Source organism: Vipera ursinii (assembly GCF_947247035.1).
Source record: "Vipera ursinii genome assembly, chromosome: 1".
In the NCBI taxonomy this organism is placed as follows: Eukaryota; Metazoa; Chordata; class Lepidosauria; order Squamata; family Viperidae; genus Vipera; species Vipera ursinii.
Window position 1 is genome coordinate 118,198,709 of NC_139512.1, and position 15,487 is coordinate 118,214,195.

The 15,487-nt window shown below is 38.0% G+C and overlaps 1 protein-coding gene across 1 annotated transcript in view; it reads right to left on the reverse strand.

The window, feature by feature from the left end:
* Positions 1 to 9,385, reverse strand: part of LOC310641935 (aldehyde dehydrogenase family 3 member B1-like) — a gene marked incomplete at its 5' end in the record, with an annotated part of 28,351 nt that extends 18,966 nt beyond the window's left edge. The window contains 3 exons of the mRNA XM_083365309.1: positions 1,092 to 1,524; positions 8,382 to 8,399; positions 9,382 to 9,385. Coding sequence (XP_083221435.1) covers positions 1,092 to 1,524; positions 8,382 to 8,399; positions 9,382 to 9,385 — 455 coding nt within the window. The remainder of the gene's footprint in view (positions 1 to 1,091; positions 1,525 to 8,381; positions 8,400 to 9,381) is intronic.
* Positions 9,386 to 15,487: the final 6,102 nt, after the last annotated feature.

A 15,487-nucleotide genomic window follows, 5' to 3' on the forward strand; every position in this document is an offset into this window, starting at 1 on the left:
GCCCAATGCCGCTGCCACGAGGCTGCAAAACAAGCTGGGCGGTGGTAGGGGACCGGTATAATGGCACATGGCTCAGAAGGGGAGAGGATCCACCAGGCCTCATGGCAGCAGCATTGGGTGAGATGCGTGAGGCAGCAAACAGCCATGACCTGCAGGAAATGGCCATGTCATGCCGAAAACGGCCATTTGCCACCTCCTGCCCCATGCCGCTGCCATGAGGCCATGGAACAAGCAGGGCAGCAGTAAGGAACAGGTATACCGGTACTGTGGGTCAGATCCCCCCTCCCCCATCAGCTTCGCCTCATCACAGGCAGGCCATCCGTGCAGGCCCTTAATTAGGGCTTACTTTTAGGGGGAGGGCTTATATTAGGCCCACCGTCCGAAAATCAGCTGGGGTTTACTTTCGGGAGGTTTGTTTTCAGGGAAACATGGTACTTAGGACAAGTGTATCTGTGCTTGGGCTTCCAGCCAGCCATACTTACTTCTAGGTTAAAGCAGCTTTCTCCAATCTAGTACCCTTTACAAAAGATTGATCCCACTTCCCATCTTCTCCGAATACTAGTGGTTTTGACCCTTTTGACAGCCTCTTTGCCATTTTATATGCTAGACGGTATCTGAATGATACACCCTCTGTCAGGAATGGCCTTTTGCACATACACTGTGCAAAAGATGCACTCAACCTCTTTCCCTTCCTTCCTGCCCCCCCCCTCCCCCAAATGAAGAAATAGTGTTCTTTTAAAATATGAGAACTGAACTCTGGGGCAGAGAGCAGTGCGAGATTGACTATTGAGATGATCCATTCTGGTCCAGAATGCAGCTGTGCGCACAGTATTGGGTATTGCAAAGTTTGCCCATTTTACACCTCTATAGCCCAAGCTGCACTAGTTTCCTTCTGAGTGCAATTCAAAGTGCTGATTATCACCATTAAAACTGTATACAGTATATGATGTACTTTCATGCCATATACTCACCAGACTCCGATTCTGCTGTTTTACCAATAAAATATCACACAGCTGAGCTCAACGGAAAATACAGTCTAGTAATCTGGAAGGATCTCACCTAACCTGCTTTCCTCTGTACCAATTTTTTACCTTTTTGAATCTCGGCATTCGCTGGAAGCATCCTGGGGATAGCAGTACATTGGATTGTATTTCCCTGAGAAGCCACTCTGTGTGTTCCCACTTGGGAATTCTTGAGGTTGTCTGTTGCCTTGTCTTCTGCTATCTTGCTCTGAAAAATCACTGGCAGCATCTTGGATTTTTGGTTGGTGCTTCACTTTGTGATGCCTTGAGCTGCTTCTCTGCATGCTACTTTGTTCGCTGGTCCTTTCGCTCTGCTTTCTGATAGTCTGCCTCCCTGAATTCTCAGTGTCCTGGATTCTTTCATCTTCAGGAGGAATTTCATGGCATTTGTGTTCATCCAAGGTAGCATCTTGCTGGTCTTCAGATTGCCTGGATATGTCCTGAATTTTGGGTTGTCTTACATCTGACTGTCCTAGAAATACACTTGGCACTATTTCTTCCGCTAGAAAAAGAGAAGAAAATAATCAGATGTGCTCTCTTGCTGCTATTAAACCCTACACATTTTCTCTGTGTAACTGCTACCTAGATACTGTATACTAAGTCAGTTTCAAAAAGATCTTAATTCATTAACGCTATTTAGGTCCATAGATACACCTCCAAACTGCCAACCTTGTGCTCAACAAGCTCAGTGTCCTAACCCACTGAGCCACTGCATCCCTCTTCTGCCTGCTAGGAGACACTAAATGAGCCTGAAGTTGCCCCGTAGAGGTAGCAAAGAAGGAAGGAAGTCCCACTGATTGTGGAGAGATGGCAATCAATCCAATTAGTCCGGGAAAAGCCCTCCAGAAACCAGCAGGAGAAAGACTAGCTTAACTTCAGAATCTAGCCCAAGCTACAAACATCCAAAGCCCAAAAGCACTACTTTAAGCTGACTGTAAACAATGTGTCTGGACCTGGGTAAGAACAGTGGTTTTCTGTCTTCTACTTGAAAATTGATTTCCTGGGAAGAAAAAAAGAAAGAAAAATGAAAAACCCCAAGAAGCAAAAAGCCTCCAAAAGTGAGGAGGGAAATTTGCTCCACTCTCCTGCAGACGGAATTAAACTTTTCAGGGGAATTAAACTTTTCAGGGGAACAGAAATATATTGAAATGAAATGAATATAAGACTTAATTTGGATAAGTTTGAAATCAGTGGAAACTGTTAAGATTTTCCTTTTAAACCATGAAAATAGAAGTAAATAATAGAAGTAAATAATTGTATATTACTGAAAAATGATCTGGTGCTGACATCTAATGATGGATGAAAATATACAACAGCAGTTGCTCTATCACAGGAGCTGGTAAAGCCCAGGAAAAGGTAACTTTTTTCTGGTGACCTTCAATGTCTTAACAACATAGAACAACTGTGACAAAAAAAGAAAGAACATTTTGGGCTATTTATAAAGTGGGAATTATAAATGTTAGAAAAAAACCCTGACCTTTCTGGATTACAAATATCAACTCAACTGGGACTCTAAAGCTATCTGCAAAGAAAGAAAACCCCTGACTTTTGGCTATCATGGAAAATCAGAGATCTGGAGAAAGAATATATCAAGAAAAAGCAAATACTTTCCAGAAGGAGATCTATGCTATGGTGCAACAAATCCAAACAACAATAAACTCAAACCGGGGGCTTCTGGGTGGTAAGGCGTCGCCGCAGGCAGCCATTCTGGCTGTCAGCCCCGTCGGCTCCGTAGAGTCGCCAAAAACAGCGCCAATCAGCTGTTTTGATGGCTTGGAAGCCCGCTCCTCGGGAGAAGAGGAGGGGGTGAGTGCTCAGGTAGGGGTAGAGCTCTCCGGGGCCGCCAGAGCTAAAACTCTGGCGGCTGAGGGATTGAGCCCCCCTGAAGCCTGAGTTTGCTCCGGACTGCGGGGCGCCTCTGCTCCGGGTTTTTTTGAGCAGAGCAGGGTGTCAGCAAACATCCCTGCCAGCAAGAAAGAACTTTTGAGAACTTGGATGCAGGCAGAGCGATACAGGAGACTCAGGTGAAAGTGAATTTATGATCTTTAACTCAATGGACTTTGTGGAGTTTGAAAGTGAAAGTGCGTAGCAGGCAATAGTGGGTGAAAATGGCTGCCAAATCTTCTAAAGTTCCTAGAAGCGCGGGGGCCTCTCCGGTGCAGCAATCTTCGTTACAAGCTTTAATGCCCCCCCCTGCACCTGCACCTGCACCTGTACCAACTTTTACAGTTAAAGACTTGCAGGATGTGCTGCAAGAGGCTATGAAAAAGCAATCGCAACAATTAGTTGAGCTTATGGATGAGAAGCTTACAGAGCTTATGGATGAGAAGTTAACAGAAATGAGGGCAGACATCTTACTTGCATTTCAAGGCATGGCTGTAAGTATAGAGCGCTTGGACGAGAGAGTGGAAGATCTCAGCCAAAATAATATCAGATTAGATGCAAAAATGACAAAGACTGAAAATGTGGTGGATAAAATTGATGGCGACTTGACCTTGGTACAGTACAACGAGATGGAGTTTGCTGTGAGAATCAGAGGCTTAAAAGAGGATTCTAAAGAAAATTTGAAGAAAATAGTTTCCGAGGCTTTGGAAGGTATTTTGGGGCGACCAGCAGATGCAATTATGGAAGATATAGACAAAATTTTCCGTGTTAATTCGTGGATTGCAAGACAAAGGAAATTACCCAGAGATGTGGTGGTTTATTTTACAAAGAGAGCAATTAGAAATGAGGTTATTCAAGCTTTTTATAATACCAAATTTGCAATTGCTGAGCAAGAAGTTTTGATTTTAAAAGAGATCCCTCCAAGAATCCTAAGGAGAAGGAAGGAATTTGCCTTTTTGGCACAAGAATTAAGACAACGTGATATTAAGTTCAGATGGGAGATACCAGTGGGTATGGTGGTGATGCATGAAGGCATGAGACATCGTCTTACTACAGTGTTGCAGGCACGTCATTTCTATAGTAATGTTTTAAAAGCAGTCCCCATACCACTTTTGGAATCTACAAAGAAGAATGGTGAGGGAGAACCTCAATTACGCAGAGAGAATTTACAAGGTGCTGAAGGAACAACGCAGATAGAAGAGAAAGCTACAGGAGTGGATCAAATTTCAGTATCATCGGAGGAGGCCAGAGACCAGAGGATGACGCGTGCTGCTTCGAGACGAATGAGACGAGAGCAAGAACAAGAACAGCAGAAAGTCATGATGGCACCTCCAAAACTTACTTATAGTGAAGCTGTGGGAGGAGCGCAACCTAAGAGAGTGCAGGTGATTTTGGAAGAAGCGCTCCAAAAGCTTCGGGTCGCGAAGGATGGCGACAAAGTTTCTAACCTGGAATGTTAATGGCTTAAATTCACCACAGAAGAGAAAGAAAGTTTTTAAATATTTAAAACAATTTAAGAATGATGTTATTTGTTTACAAGAAACACATATTAGAGTTACGGATCAAAAGTACTTATTAAATTCAAGACTGGGTACACAATTTGTTGCCTCCGCAGCGGATAAGAAAAATGGAGTGGTTGTTTATGTTAAGAATACCTTGACAGTGGAGTTAATTGAAGCAGATAAACAAGGAAGATATGTTATAATGTCTGATCATAGTCCAGTCTGGTTAGAGATAGAAAAAGATAATAGAGATAGGCGCTCCTGGCGTCTAAATGAGAATTTGTTTAGAAATCAGGAAAATGTGGAAGAATGTAAAAAACAGATGAAGGATTTTTTTAAAATTAATATGCATAAAGGCACTTCTATTGAAATGGTCTGGGATGCTAGTAAAGCTTATATGAGAGGTGTATTAATATATTTGAATAACAAATATAGACGGAATCTGGAATTCAGGAGGAAGGAATTAGAGAATGAAATTAGGGAAAAAGAAAAGGCTTTAATTTTGAATCCATCGGATGTGAAGATTAAAGAGGTAATTAATTTATTAAGGGGACAGTTCGACAAGTTGATGGCTGATCAAGTGGCAACTAACTTACGGTAAGCTAGACATAATACTTTTTGTAATGCCAATAAACCAGGTAGATTGTTAGCTTATTTGTTAAGGAAGAAGCAAAGGGCTTTTAATATAGATAGATTAGAACATAAGGGTAAGGTAGTGTATCAGCAGTCTTATTAAGAAGACTTTTGTTGATTTTTATTCTAAGTTATATGCTAGAGATAAGATTAGTGAGGCAGATGTTGATGAATATTTGATGAATGCTAATATTCCTGTTCTTACACAAGAACAAAAGGAAGAGATGAATCAATTGATAACTGAGGAAGAAATTTTTTCAGCAATTAAACAACTGAAAGTGGGTAAGGCGCCAGGTACGGATGGATTGACTGCTGTGTATTACAAAAATTTACAGATAGAGATGGTAAAGCCATTAAGGGAGTTGTTTCAGACAATTCAAATGGGAGGAGGGGTGCCCCCGTCTTGGAGAACTGCTTTTATTTCTTTGTTTCCGAAGGAAGACCAGGATGTCACCCAAGCAAAAAATTATAGGCCAATATCACTTTTGAATACGGACTACAAGATATTTGCTAGGGTTTTAGCTAACAGATTAATGAGGGTATTGCAACAAGTAATTCATGGTGACCAAACTGGGTTTATAAGTGGTAGACAAATGAAGAATAATGTGAGGCATATAGTTGATTTGTTGGAATTTTTGGAAAGAAACAATCAGATCCCTGCAGCATTGATCTTCCTGAATGCTGAAAAAGCCTTTGATCAATTGGATTGGCAATTTTTGTTGAAAGTGTTAGATAAAATGAACTTTGGGGATAAATTTTTACAACCAATCAGGACATTATATCAAAAGCAAACAGCCCGCATAATAGTTAATAATAGTTTGACGGAAGTATGTATCATTGAAAAGGGTACAAGGCAGGGGTGCCCGTTGTCACCTTTATTATTTGTTTTAACATTGGAGATATTATTGATTAAAATACGGGACTCGGAAAAAATTAGGGGAATTCAAATAAGAGATCAGGATTACAGATTGAGGGCGTTTGCAGACGATCTGGTTGTTATGGTAACTCAGCCTGAAGATTCAGTTGTAGAACTGATGGAGATAATAATGCAATATGGAAAAGTTTCTGGATTCAAGGTTAACATACAAAAAACTAAAATGTCTAAGAACATGACAGTATCACAAAAGGCTGTTTTAGAAGAGCTAACGGGATTTGAAATTGTTAAAAGGGTTAAATATTTGGGGATATATTTGTCACCCTCAAATGTAAAGTTATATAAAAATAATTATGAAAACTTATGGGGAAAAGTTCAAAAAGAGTTGGATAGCTGGAAAAAACTACAATTATCTTTATTGGGAAGAATTGCAGCAGTGAAAATGAATGTTTTGCCAAAAATTTTATTTTTATTTCAAATAATACCTATTCTTAAAAAGGATTCAAACTTGGAGGAATGGCAAAAGGGTATTAATAAATTTGTTTGGGCAGGGAAAAGGCCACGAGTTAAATTTAAGATTATGCAGGATACGCGTGAGAGAGGTGGTCTTAAAATGCCTAATCTTAAACTATACTATGAAGCTGCTGCTTTGTCAGTGATAAGTGATTGGATTAATTTAACACAAGTAAGATTATTAAATCTTGAAGGCCATGATTTGTTATTTGGTTGGCATGCATATTTATTGTATGATAAGAAGGTGAATAATGTGTTCAAGGTACATATTTTAAGATATGCTCTGTTGCGAGTTTGGAAAAAGTATAGACATAAGTTAAATTACAAGATACCTATATGGGCAATACCGAAACACGCAATAGAAAATATAAGTGTTGGGTTTAAAAAATGATGTGACTACATATAAGGAAATTTTAAGTTTGGAAAGGAATGTATGGTATTTAAAGCCGTATAATATTTTAAGAGAAGAAAAGATTGTACAAACTTGGTTTCAGTATGGACAATTACAGGCCAGGTGGAAAGAAGACCAGAAAATTGGTTTTTCAATGACTGATGAAAATCTGGTAAAGCAAATTAGAGATCAAGGTCAAGCACATATTAAAAGGATCTTGCATTGATAGAAATTGATTCAGAGACAGAACTTGTTAAAGACTGTATGATAAAGTGGGCTCAGAATTTTCAAGAAGTCATTACAATGGATACTTGGGAAAAGATTTGGGTGAGAAATGTAAAATTTATGCAAGCTCAAAACTTAAGAGAGAACTTTAATAAAATGTTTTATAGGTGGCATTTAGATCATAAAAAATTAGCAAGTATGTATCCGAACTGCCAGCCCAAATGTTGGAGGTGTGGTGGTGAAGATGCAACGTATTTTCATATATGGTGGACCTGTAAAAAGGTTAAAGCTTTTTGGATTAAAATTTGGTGGAATATGCAAAAGATATTTAAGAAAAGGATAAAGTTTTGTCTGCAACTGTTTTTACTGGGCATTATTACTGACACTACTGTTGTGGACACTAAGCTGATCTTGAATTTAATCACGGCAGCGAGACTTTTAGTAGGGCAATATTGGAAGAAGGAAGAACTGCCGACTATAGAAGAATGGACTTTAAAAGTTTCCAACCTGGTGGAAATGGCAAAGATTTCAGCATATTTGAAAGACCAGTCGCAACAGAGATATATTGTGGAGTGGAGAAGATGGATTGATTATATCCAGAATAAATATGGGACTAAAAAGTTTCATTTAGCATTTGAATAAGTATTGGTGTGATATTTATGTTGCTTGTAGTTATTTTATAAGAGTTAAAGTGCGATAGATTTAATAGTTTATTGTTGTTTGCACAAGGTAGATTATGATTGTTTGTATTTTTATACCCTGTATTGAGCTCTGGGAAGTTGGGGAGGGGGGAGGGGGAAGGGAGGGAGGGGTTGGGGAGGGTTGGGGAGAGGGGAGGGGGTGGGGAGGGGGTGGGGAGGGGTTTTGTTTTGTTAAAAAATGTATTGTAAAACTTTTCAATAAATAAAAAAACAATGAACTCAAAGCATGAGGAAATTAAAAATAACTTTGAAAATATAAATAAACATATCTTCAATTTAACTTTACAACACACAAATTCTCAGAAAATAAAACTAGAGAGTGAGCAGAAAAAACAGACAACTGAATATGAGACAGAGGAGAAAGATTTTAAGATGGAACTTAACAATAAAAAGAAGTATGACTTAACACAGTTAGAAAAAAATCTTACAGGAAATACTGGACATGGAAAAGACAACCTATATTCTAAGATCACAAAATAAGTTTGAGGACAAGAAAAAAGATTTGACAAAAGGGATTCTGCCAGAAGAACTACAAGAACTTGGGGAAAAAATGATAAATAAAATCAAGAAAAAAAAGAAAGGAAAACATTCTTAATGAATACAAAGGGGCAAAACCTTCCTATAAAAACATCTTACCTGTTTTGCCTTTTGTACCTGCAAAAACATTTACAAGATTATGGGAAGATACTTTGATTCAGTGAAGCATATTGATCAGGAAAGATGTTTGGCCAAAGAAAAAAGGCTAAAGTGAGAATTAAGAAATTGGATGATGGGATTTACCAGAGGGAATATTTAAAAATTAAACTTCTGTTTGAATATGGTTAAGGAAATAGAAAGATTTTGGGTATGTGAAGATTAGTTTAAGAGGGATGAACCCCTCAATTAATACAGTATTTTTTCTTTCTTTTTTCTTTTGTTTTTTGACATGAGAAATATAAAAATGTTGGGATGGTTTATATAAAAAATGTTTTCTTTGATTTTTTTTTTCTTTTCTTAAGATATGAGAAATATAAAAGTGTTGGGATGGCTTGTATGAGAACAAAAGACTTAAATACTTAAATGTAACTAATTTTGAGAAAATCTTAACCAGTAAGAATGCTTTGAATATTGTGGGGAAAACAAATGTAAATAAGAATTTTGTAAACAGGATCTGTAAACAGGATGAGGCAATCAAGATAAATTAGAAAAGAAGCTTTATATTGATGTGGTTTTTATATGCAGATACATGAGAAAAATGTCTATATTTAATTATAATTTACTCAAATAATAAGAAATGTATTAATTTAAGGTTGGCAAAGGAGAATATTATTGGAAGAAGAGAAAATCAAGCAAAGCCATTAGATGGACTATAGAATTATAGAAATTGTTATTGTTTTTAAATACTAACCCAGACAACATGCTGTTTACCAAATATTAAGGTGATTAAGTTAAAAATCAATAAAACATATTTTTTAAAAATAAGCATGTGCTATAAATATGCTTCTTTAAATATGATGTTTAAGCTTCTGAATAACATCATGCCTAACCATGTTTATAATTGAATGGATGCCCTGCCTTTTTTTCAAGGATTTATTAAAACATACATAGGCATTGTTTTATTTTTTCCTCATAGTAATCTTGAAGCGTGTTGACTTACCCATAGGCATCCGATTAAAATACCAGGTTAGAGTGGATATCTTGTGTCAGAAACCATCACTTACCTTATCTCTGGGTGAATAACACCATGATTGATTTTGTTTCTTTTGATTTGCATAACTAATATCTAGAATTTGGAAATATTGATGTATTCATTCATCAGTTCTAAAAATCACATTTTTTTATAGAATTCTTTCTAGCCAACTTTCACCAAGTCAAACTTTTTATAGAATGTTTAATAATCAGGAGGCTAAACAATCTCATTCATCTATGCACATGATGTAATATAGAGCATTATGAGATACTGAAGTGGAAAACTTAGTAGTGGAAATTGTCCCTATTACTTTGCTATATTCTTAGTAGGCTGAGTATACCCATCCTCTCCAATCTTCCATCATCTGGAGATGTTGGGCCTCCCAGACCCAACATCTGAGTGGTGCCAAATTAGAGAAGGTATCTATTTTATCAAAGTGGGGTAACCACAGATTCTAATGTGAAAATAGGTTAAAAGACATAATGGGTTATATTTTCTGGTGAGTACATTCTACTATAAAATTTCTCCAGCTAATTTTTCCTCCAGAGAAATCCAGAAGTAATATTAATAGTCAAAGGGGAAAATGACTGGGAAGAAATATCAGTGAGTATCCAGTTATTTCAGCCACAGTTCCCCTTCTTTTTTAGACATTTGTATGACCTGCAAGATTTATGGTATTCCAGGATCTGGTCATGAAAAGCAATGCGCTCTTCCTAGACAATTAGATGAGCAGGTCATTCCTACAGAAGATACCTGCAAAGTCGCGTGGTTGAATGGAGAGACAGACACTTGAGCTGGGTAGTATTTCTTTATTGAGTCCAAATTTTTTCTGTAGTTTTAGGGCTGGAATGGCTCCACACCTATGATCTGCATAGCATCTGATCTGAAGGCTCCATAATTTTTAAAGCATGTGGTTGCAAAACTCATATGAATTTATTTAGAGACACTTTAGCAGCTGAACTCACCAAAACATTTTGTCCAGATTTATCTGCCAAGTACGCTGAATCCCAAGATGCAGTCAGAGCAAAAAAAGTAGATTAACTGCCTTCTCATAGACCCTACGACTGTCCAGTTAATCTTGTTCTAGGGCAAAGTTTCCATACATATTCACTTGAACTAGACATTTGAGACTTTACAGGTAAAATCTGGAAAAGAAGGTTTACCCAGCCATTTATGTCTCCAACTATCCCTCCAGTGCTATTTGTAAAAAAGAAATTGGGGAGCTCTAACTCTGCAGTGACTTTGGAGCCCTCAATCAGATCACTCAACCATTATCCATGGTCCCTCATTTCGGAACTGCCTTTGTACAGACAAGATATTCATCAAGCTGGATCTGTGGGGTGTTTACAACCAGTATGGATCTGTGAAAGAGACAAGTGGAAGACTTCCTATTGCACTTGCTGTAGCCATTTCAAGTATACAGTCATGCCTTCCAGACTATCTAATACTCCTGGAGTTTTTCAATAGTTCACGAAGGATGGTTTTCAAGACCTTTTGGACAAATGTGCCATTATCTTAATGATATTCTCATATATTCAGATTCCTATACTGAGCACTTTCAACATGTCCTTCTGGTACTACAGTGGCTTTCTGTGCATCAATCATTCACCTAGTTGGAAAAATGTGAATTTGATCAAACAGCAATTGGTTATGGCACTTCCTCAGCAAGCTTCACCATGTCCCAAATAAGATAGAGGCAATTCTCTCCTGGCAGGCCCCACAAAAACTCAAGGATTTGGATCAGTTCCCGAGGTTTGCAAATTATTATTGAACCTTTTTTCTAAACTTTGCTTTTTTTCTCAGTACCTCTGGAGCATATTTTAACAAAGTAGGTACTGTTTAATTGGCACCAAAAGGCTCAAGAAGCTTTTGAGGCTATCAAGTCTGCTTTTTTCTTAAAATCAATCATGCACTGCCAGGATCCTCTGAGATCCTTCATGATGCAGACAGAAGCATTGGGATGCAATTGGAGCTTCTTCAAGATGATCCTTTGAAAGAATACCTTCTTTGGTACTCTTTCCTTGAATGCATATTATTCAAGAAAGCTGCGTCCTGCTGAATACAATTATACTATTTGGGATAAAGAACTTTTAGCCATCAAGGTAGCTTTTGAAACATGGAATTATCATTTAGAGGGAGCCTATCACCCAGGAGAAGTACTCCATCAAAACCTGGAGTACCTACAAATATCTCATAAAATCAATGGCAGATCCAATGGCCTCTGCTTTTCTACTGGTTCAATCTTTCAAGTGATTTATGCGCCAAGACTTACATTCTCCTTTTACGTGACTTACATATCAAGAAGTCATAATAAGTGAACCAATGCTTTGTCCTGAAAACCTGAATATAACCAAAATGATCATGCCACTTTCCTTAAAAGTATTATCCTTTTGGAAAACTTTGCAGCTTTTGTTAATTCCAGATGACTGGTTAAAGGTCTCACAAGAACAATGGTGTAAGGATCTTCATGCTCAAGACTGTATACAGAAAATTCAGAATTTGCCCCAGAATCAACTCAATGACTAGACATTTGATGGTGGCCAATTGCAGGGGAAGGTTCTGTGTCATGATGCTCCAACTGTTAAATACTTGGGACAATATAAGACTCTGCAACTATTCTTGAGATATTTTTGGTGGCCACGGGTTCATGATGAAATCAATGGTTACATATCATCCTTTTCTACTTGAGCCAAGCACGTTGCTGAAATGCCCTCAGGCTTATTATTTCCTGTGTCTGTCTAAATTGATTATGGAGAAATTTTTGGATTTCCTTGCAGATTTACCACAATCATAAAGTGCCACCACTATTGTGGTTATTGTAGATGCACTTGTGAAAATGACACATTTCATTCCTTGTATTGGCTTGCCAAATACCGAAAATGCTCACAACTATTTATATAAACTACATTTCATTTACATAGTTTACCTAATCCCATGGTTTCTGATGGGATTTACTGCCAAATTCTGGAAGGAGGTCACTGGAGTTTGGGGCATGCAGATATAGGTAAGATAGATAGATAGATAGAGAGAGAGAGAGAGAGAGAGAGAGAGAGAGAGAGAGAGAGAGAGAGAGAGAGAGAGATTGAGAGATATTCTGCACACCATCCTTCCATTCCACCTCCACCTCCCATTTTAGCTGATGGCAAGCCTGAATATGAAGTTCCTCATATCCTTGATTCCTGGTTATATCAAGATTGCCTCCAGTACTTTATCAACTGGAAAGGCAATGGTCCTGAGGAATGGTCTTGGGAGAATACATCCCAAGTGCATGTTCCATGTTTAGTTAGATGGTTTCATCAATGTTATCCTCAATAACCTTGCTTTGTTGATAGGATGGAAAGGGGCCCTGGGCATGAGATAAGTGTTATGAGCCGTGATTCAGAATCTGATCTTGAAATTTGATAGTGTCACTCCAGCTGAGCCTGTGCTTCAGGATTGTCAGCCTCAGGGATCAGTAAGCCAGGATTCAATTCAACAGGTGTCTCCTGTTCACCTGCAGCAGTCAGATGATGAGGCACAACCCCCAAGCCCCAGGTCTAATTGCTTACAGAGGCAAGCAGAGCAACACTCTTCAGTGGGGTTCCTTCCTAGGCAAAGCACGAGTAATTGCAGTTACAGAATACTTATTTCCTGCACAGAACTAGCAATCTTTTAAAAAGCATTAAATACATGTTTATAAGACCATATAAGCCCTAATAAGTGTCATGGAAAGCCCATGTGAGGAGTTATGGCAGCTGTCTGAGTCCAAGCCAAAATGGCTCTAAGGATAGCTCCCAGTGATCAGAGAGTAGGGGAATGCCCTCAAAGCCTAAAGAGGGCAATGAGATCTCAACCCTTGACCATCTCAGTAGCAAAATGTTCAGTGAAATATGCCAGATCATATCCCTGGCCAAAAAAAAAAGAAGAAAGGCATTACTTAACAATCAAAGCAAGTAAGGATGTCTTCAATTTGCTTCAGGTCTGAATGAAGGATAAGATGAAAGTGACATCATGAGAACAGCAAAAAGAAGTACTAATTGGGGCATATTCATATCATAATCATAAGCAGCAAGGTCCTTTCCCTCCACTTATGAGCAACTCAAAAGGCAGAAGCATTTGAAAATAAACAAATAATAAACAATAATAAAGTGCAGTTTAACTTGCCAAGTCAACTGTACCTGGAATCAGAGACTGAACTAAAGAGTCTTGCTCTAAAACACTTTCTGAGCCTTGTCAACTTCAAGTTGTGTGAAGTTCAAATCTCAGAATTTCTCAGCCAGGATGGCTATTGCTGAGAATTCTAAGAGTTGAAACCCCCTCATCTGAAAATTGACATGTTTAGGACACATGCTCTAAAACTAAAAGATTAGCAAAATTGAGATAATTGAAGAGAAGAGCTGCTAATAAAGTGTGATGCCCCTTTCTGGAATAACAGCTTATCTTTTTTTGTGTTAGCATTCCTGGATATCCAACTTGCCTCAGGATGAAGTCTGGTCTATGCTGAACTGTCTAGAGTTCCAACAGCTGCTACTAATATCATGGCAGTTTACCATGCATATACTTTCTTCCTTGAGAAATAGATGTTCCTTTGCTTAAGCTGCCCGATATCAAAATGGGGTCAGCTCCATTAAAGCTTTTGCAGACTCTGTTTGTTTGGTACTGGGTTTAGTAGGGCAGATATTACTGTCCCTGTAAAAATTAAGTGTCCTAAACAGTTGAAAGAGGGATAAAGCACTTACTAAAGTGGTAAAAATGGCAGTACTTTCTGCTTCCATTCTGTTAAGCATCTCGTTGTTCCATAAAGTTTTGTTATAGCATAAACTTTTTAAAGCAAAGCCTATTCTTGTATATCTCATTCGTTGTAAACCAAGTGTGTTTGTATACAACAGATTTGTAAATAAAATGTAAGTTTAAAAAGGAGCTAAAAGGAATGTTAATATTGTACCTTTTATACTGTTCTTAGTCTTCAGATTTCACTGAAACTTGCCGTTCTTTCTTTTATTTTTAAAATGCAGACTGGGTTACCTGAAAAACCGTTATAAATACTCTACCGTTTAATTTATATTAAATTTATTTTCCTCATCTCCCTGGAAATATCACAGAAAAAAACCTGACAAAACCTAGTTATTGCTAATCCAGGCTGTTCTCCCTAGAAATTTCAGTACTTGTTTTTAGAGGGAACCTTGCTTGATCTTCCTAGAACAGGATTTCTGCTCTGGCACTGCACCCTATTTTGTCATAATTTATTTCAGAAAGGTTCAAGTGCTTCCATAAGAAGTGACACAGTGCAACAAAAGAAATAAAAAGTCTTGTTATCTATCCCTGAAAAAGGAATGCCACTGTTGCCACTGGGCAAAGAAATGCCCTGGGCATGCCGGCTACTGTAGTCCTACACATTCAGGGTACCAAGTGTGAGCTGCCAGGTGAGGTTATTGTCATACAAGCACCTGTCTCATTTCATAGGGACTTCATTGCTCTTGCATTCTTTTTCATTCCACTGGGGGAAAAAAACCTCACATCTCCTAAGGAACCATATTGTTTTTTCATACTGGATATTGTTGGGTTGTTTTTTTATACATATAAAATTTAACTCTCTTTTCTCTCCTCTCAAAGCAATTTTGCAAGTCCTGCAAGTCTTGCAAAACCAGTAGTCTCCAGAAGTCTCCAAACCAGGAGGTATATTGTTTTGCATGTTGATATATGAACATGCTTCTCCCTACCTAAGTTAAAAAAAACAACAACCCAAGTTTAACCCACATCTTAACTGCACACTAATTCCTGCCCTTCACTTGACTAACATAAAAAACACCAGATAAACAAAGGTCCTTTTTTGGCTCTGCATATTTTCTCTGTAGTTTAACCCTGGAAACAATAACTGGGCGTCTTAATATATTCTTAGGTATATAGTTCAAATCATTCATGCAGTATTCATTTTTACAATTATTTTATAACATGTCTATTTTACAGATAGAAACCTAAAACTGAGATATAGTAAGACTGATGGAACAGCAACAAATTCCCAAGAAAGGGACTCGTGCCTTTCAAATCCAATACCAGAATCCAAGTGGGCTAACTAATGAGTCTCCCTCTGACT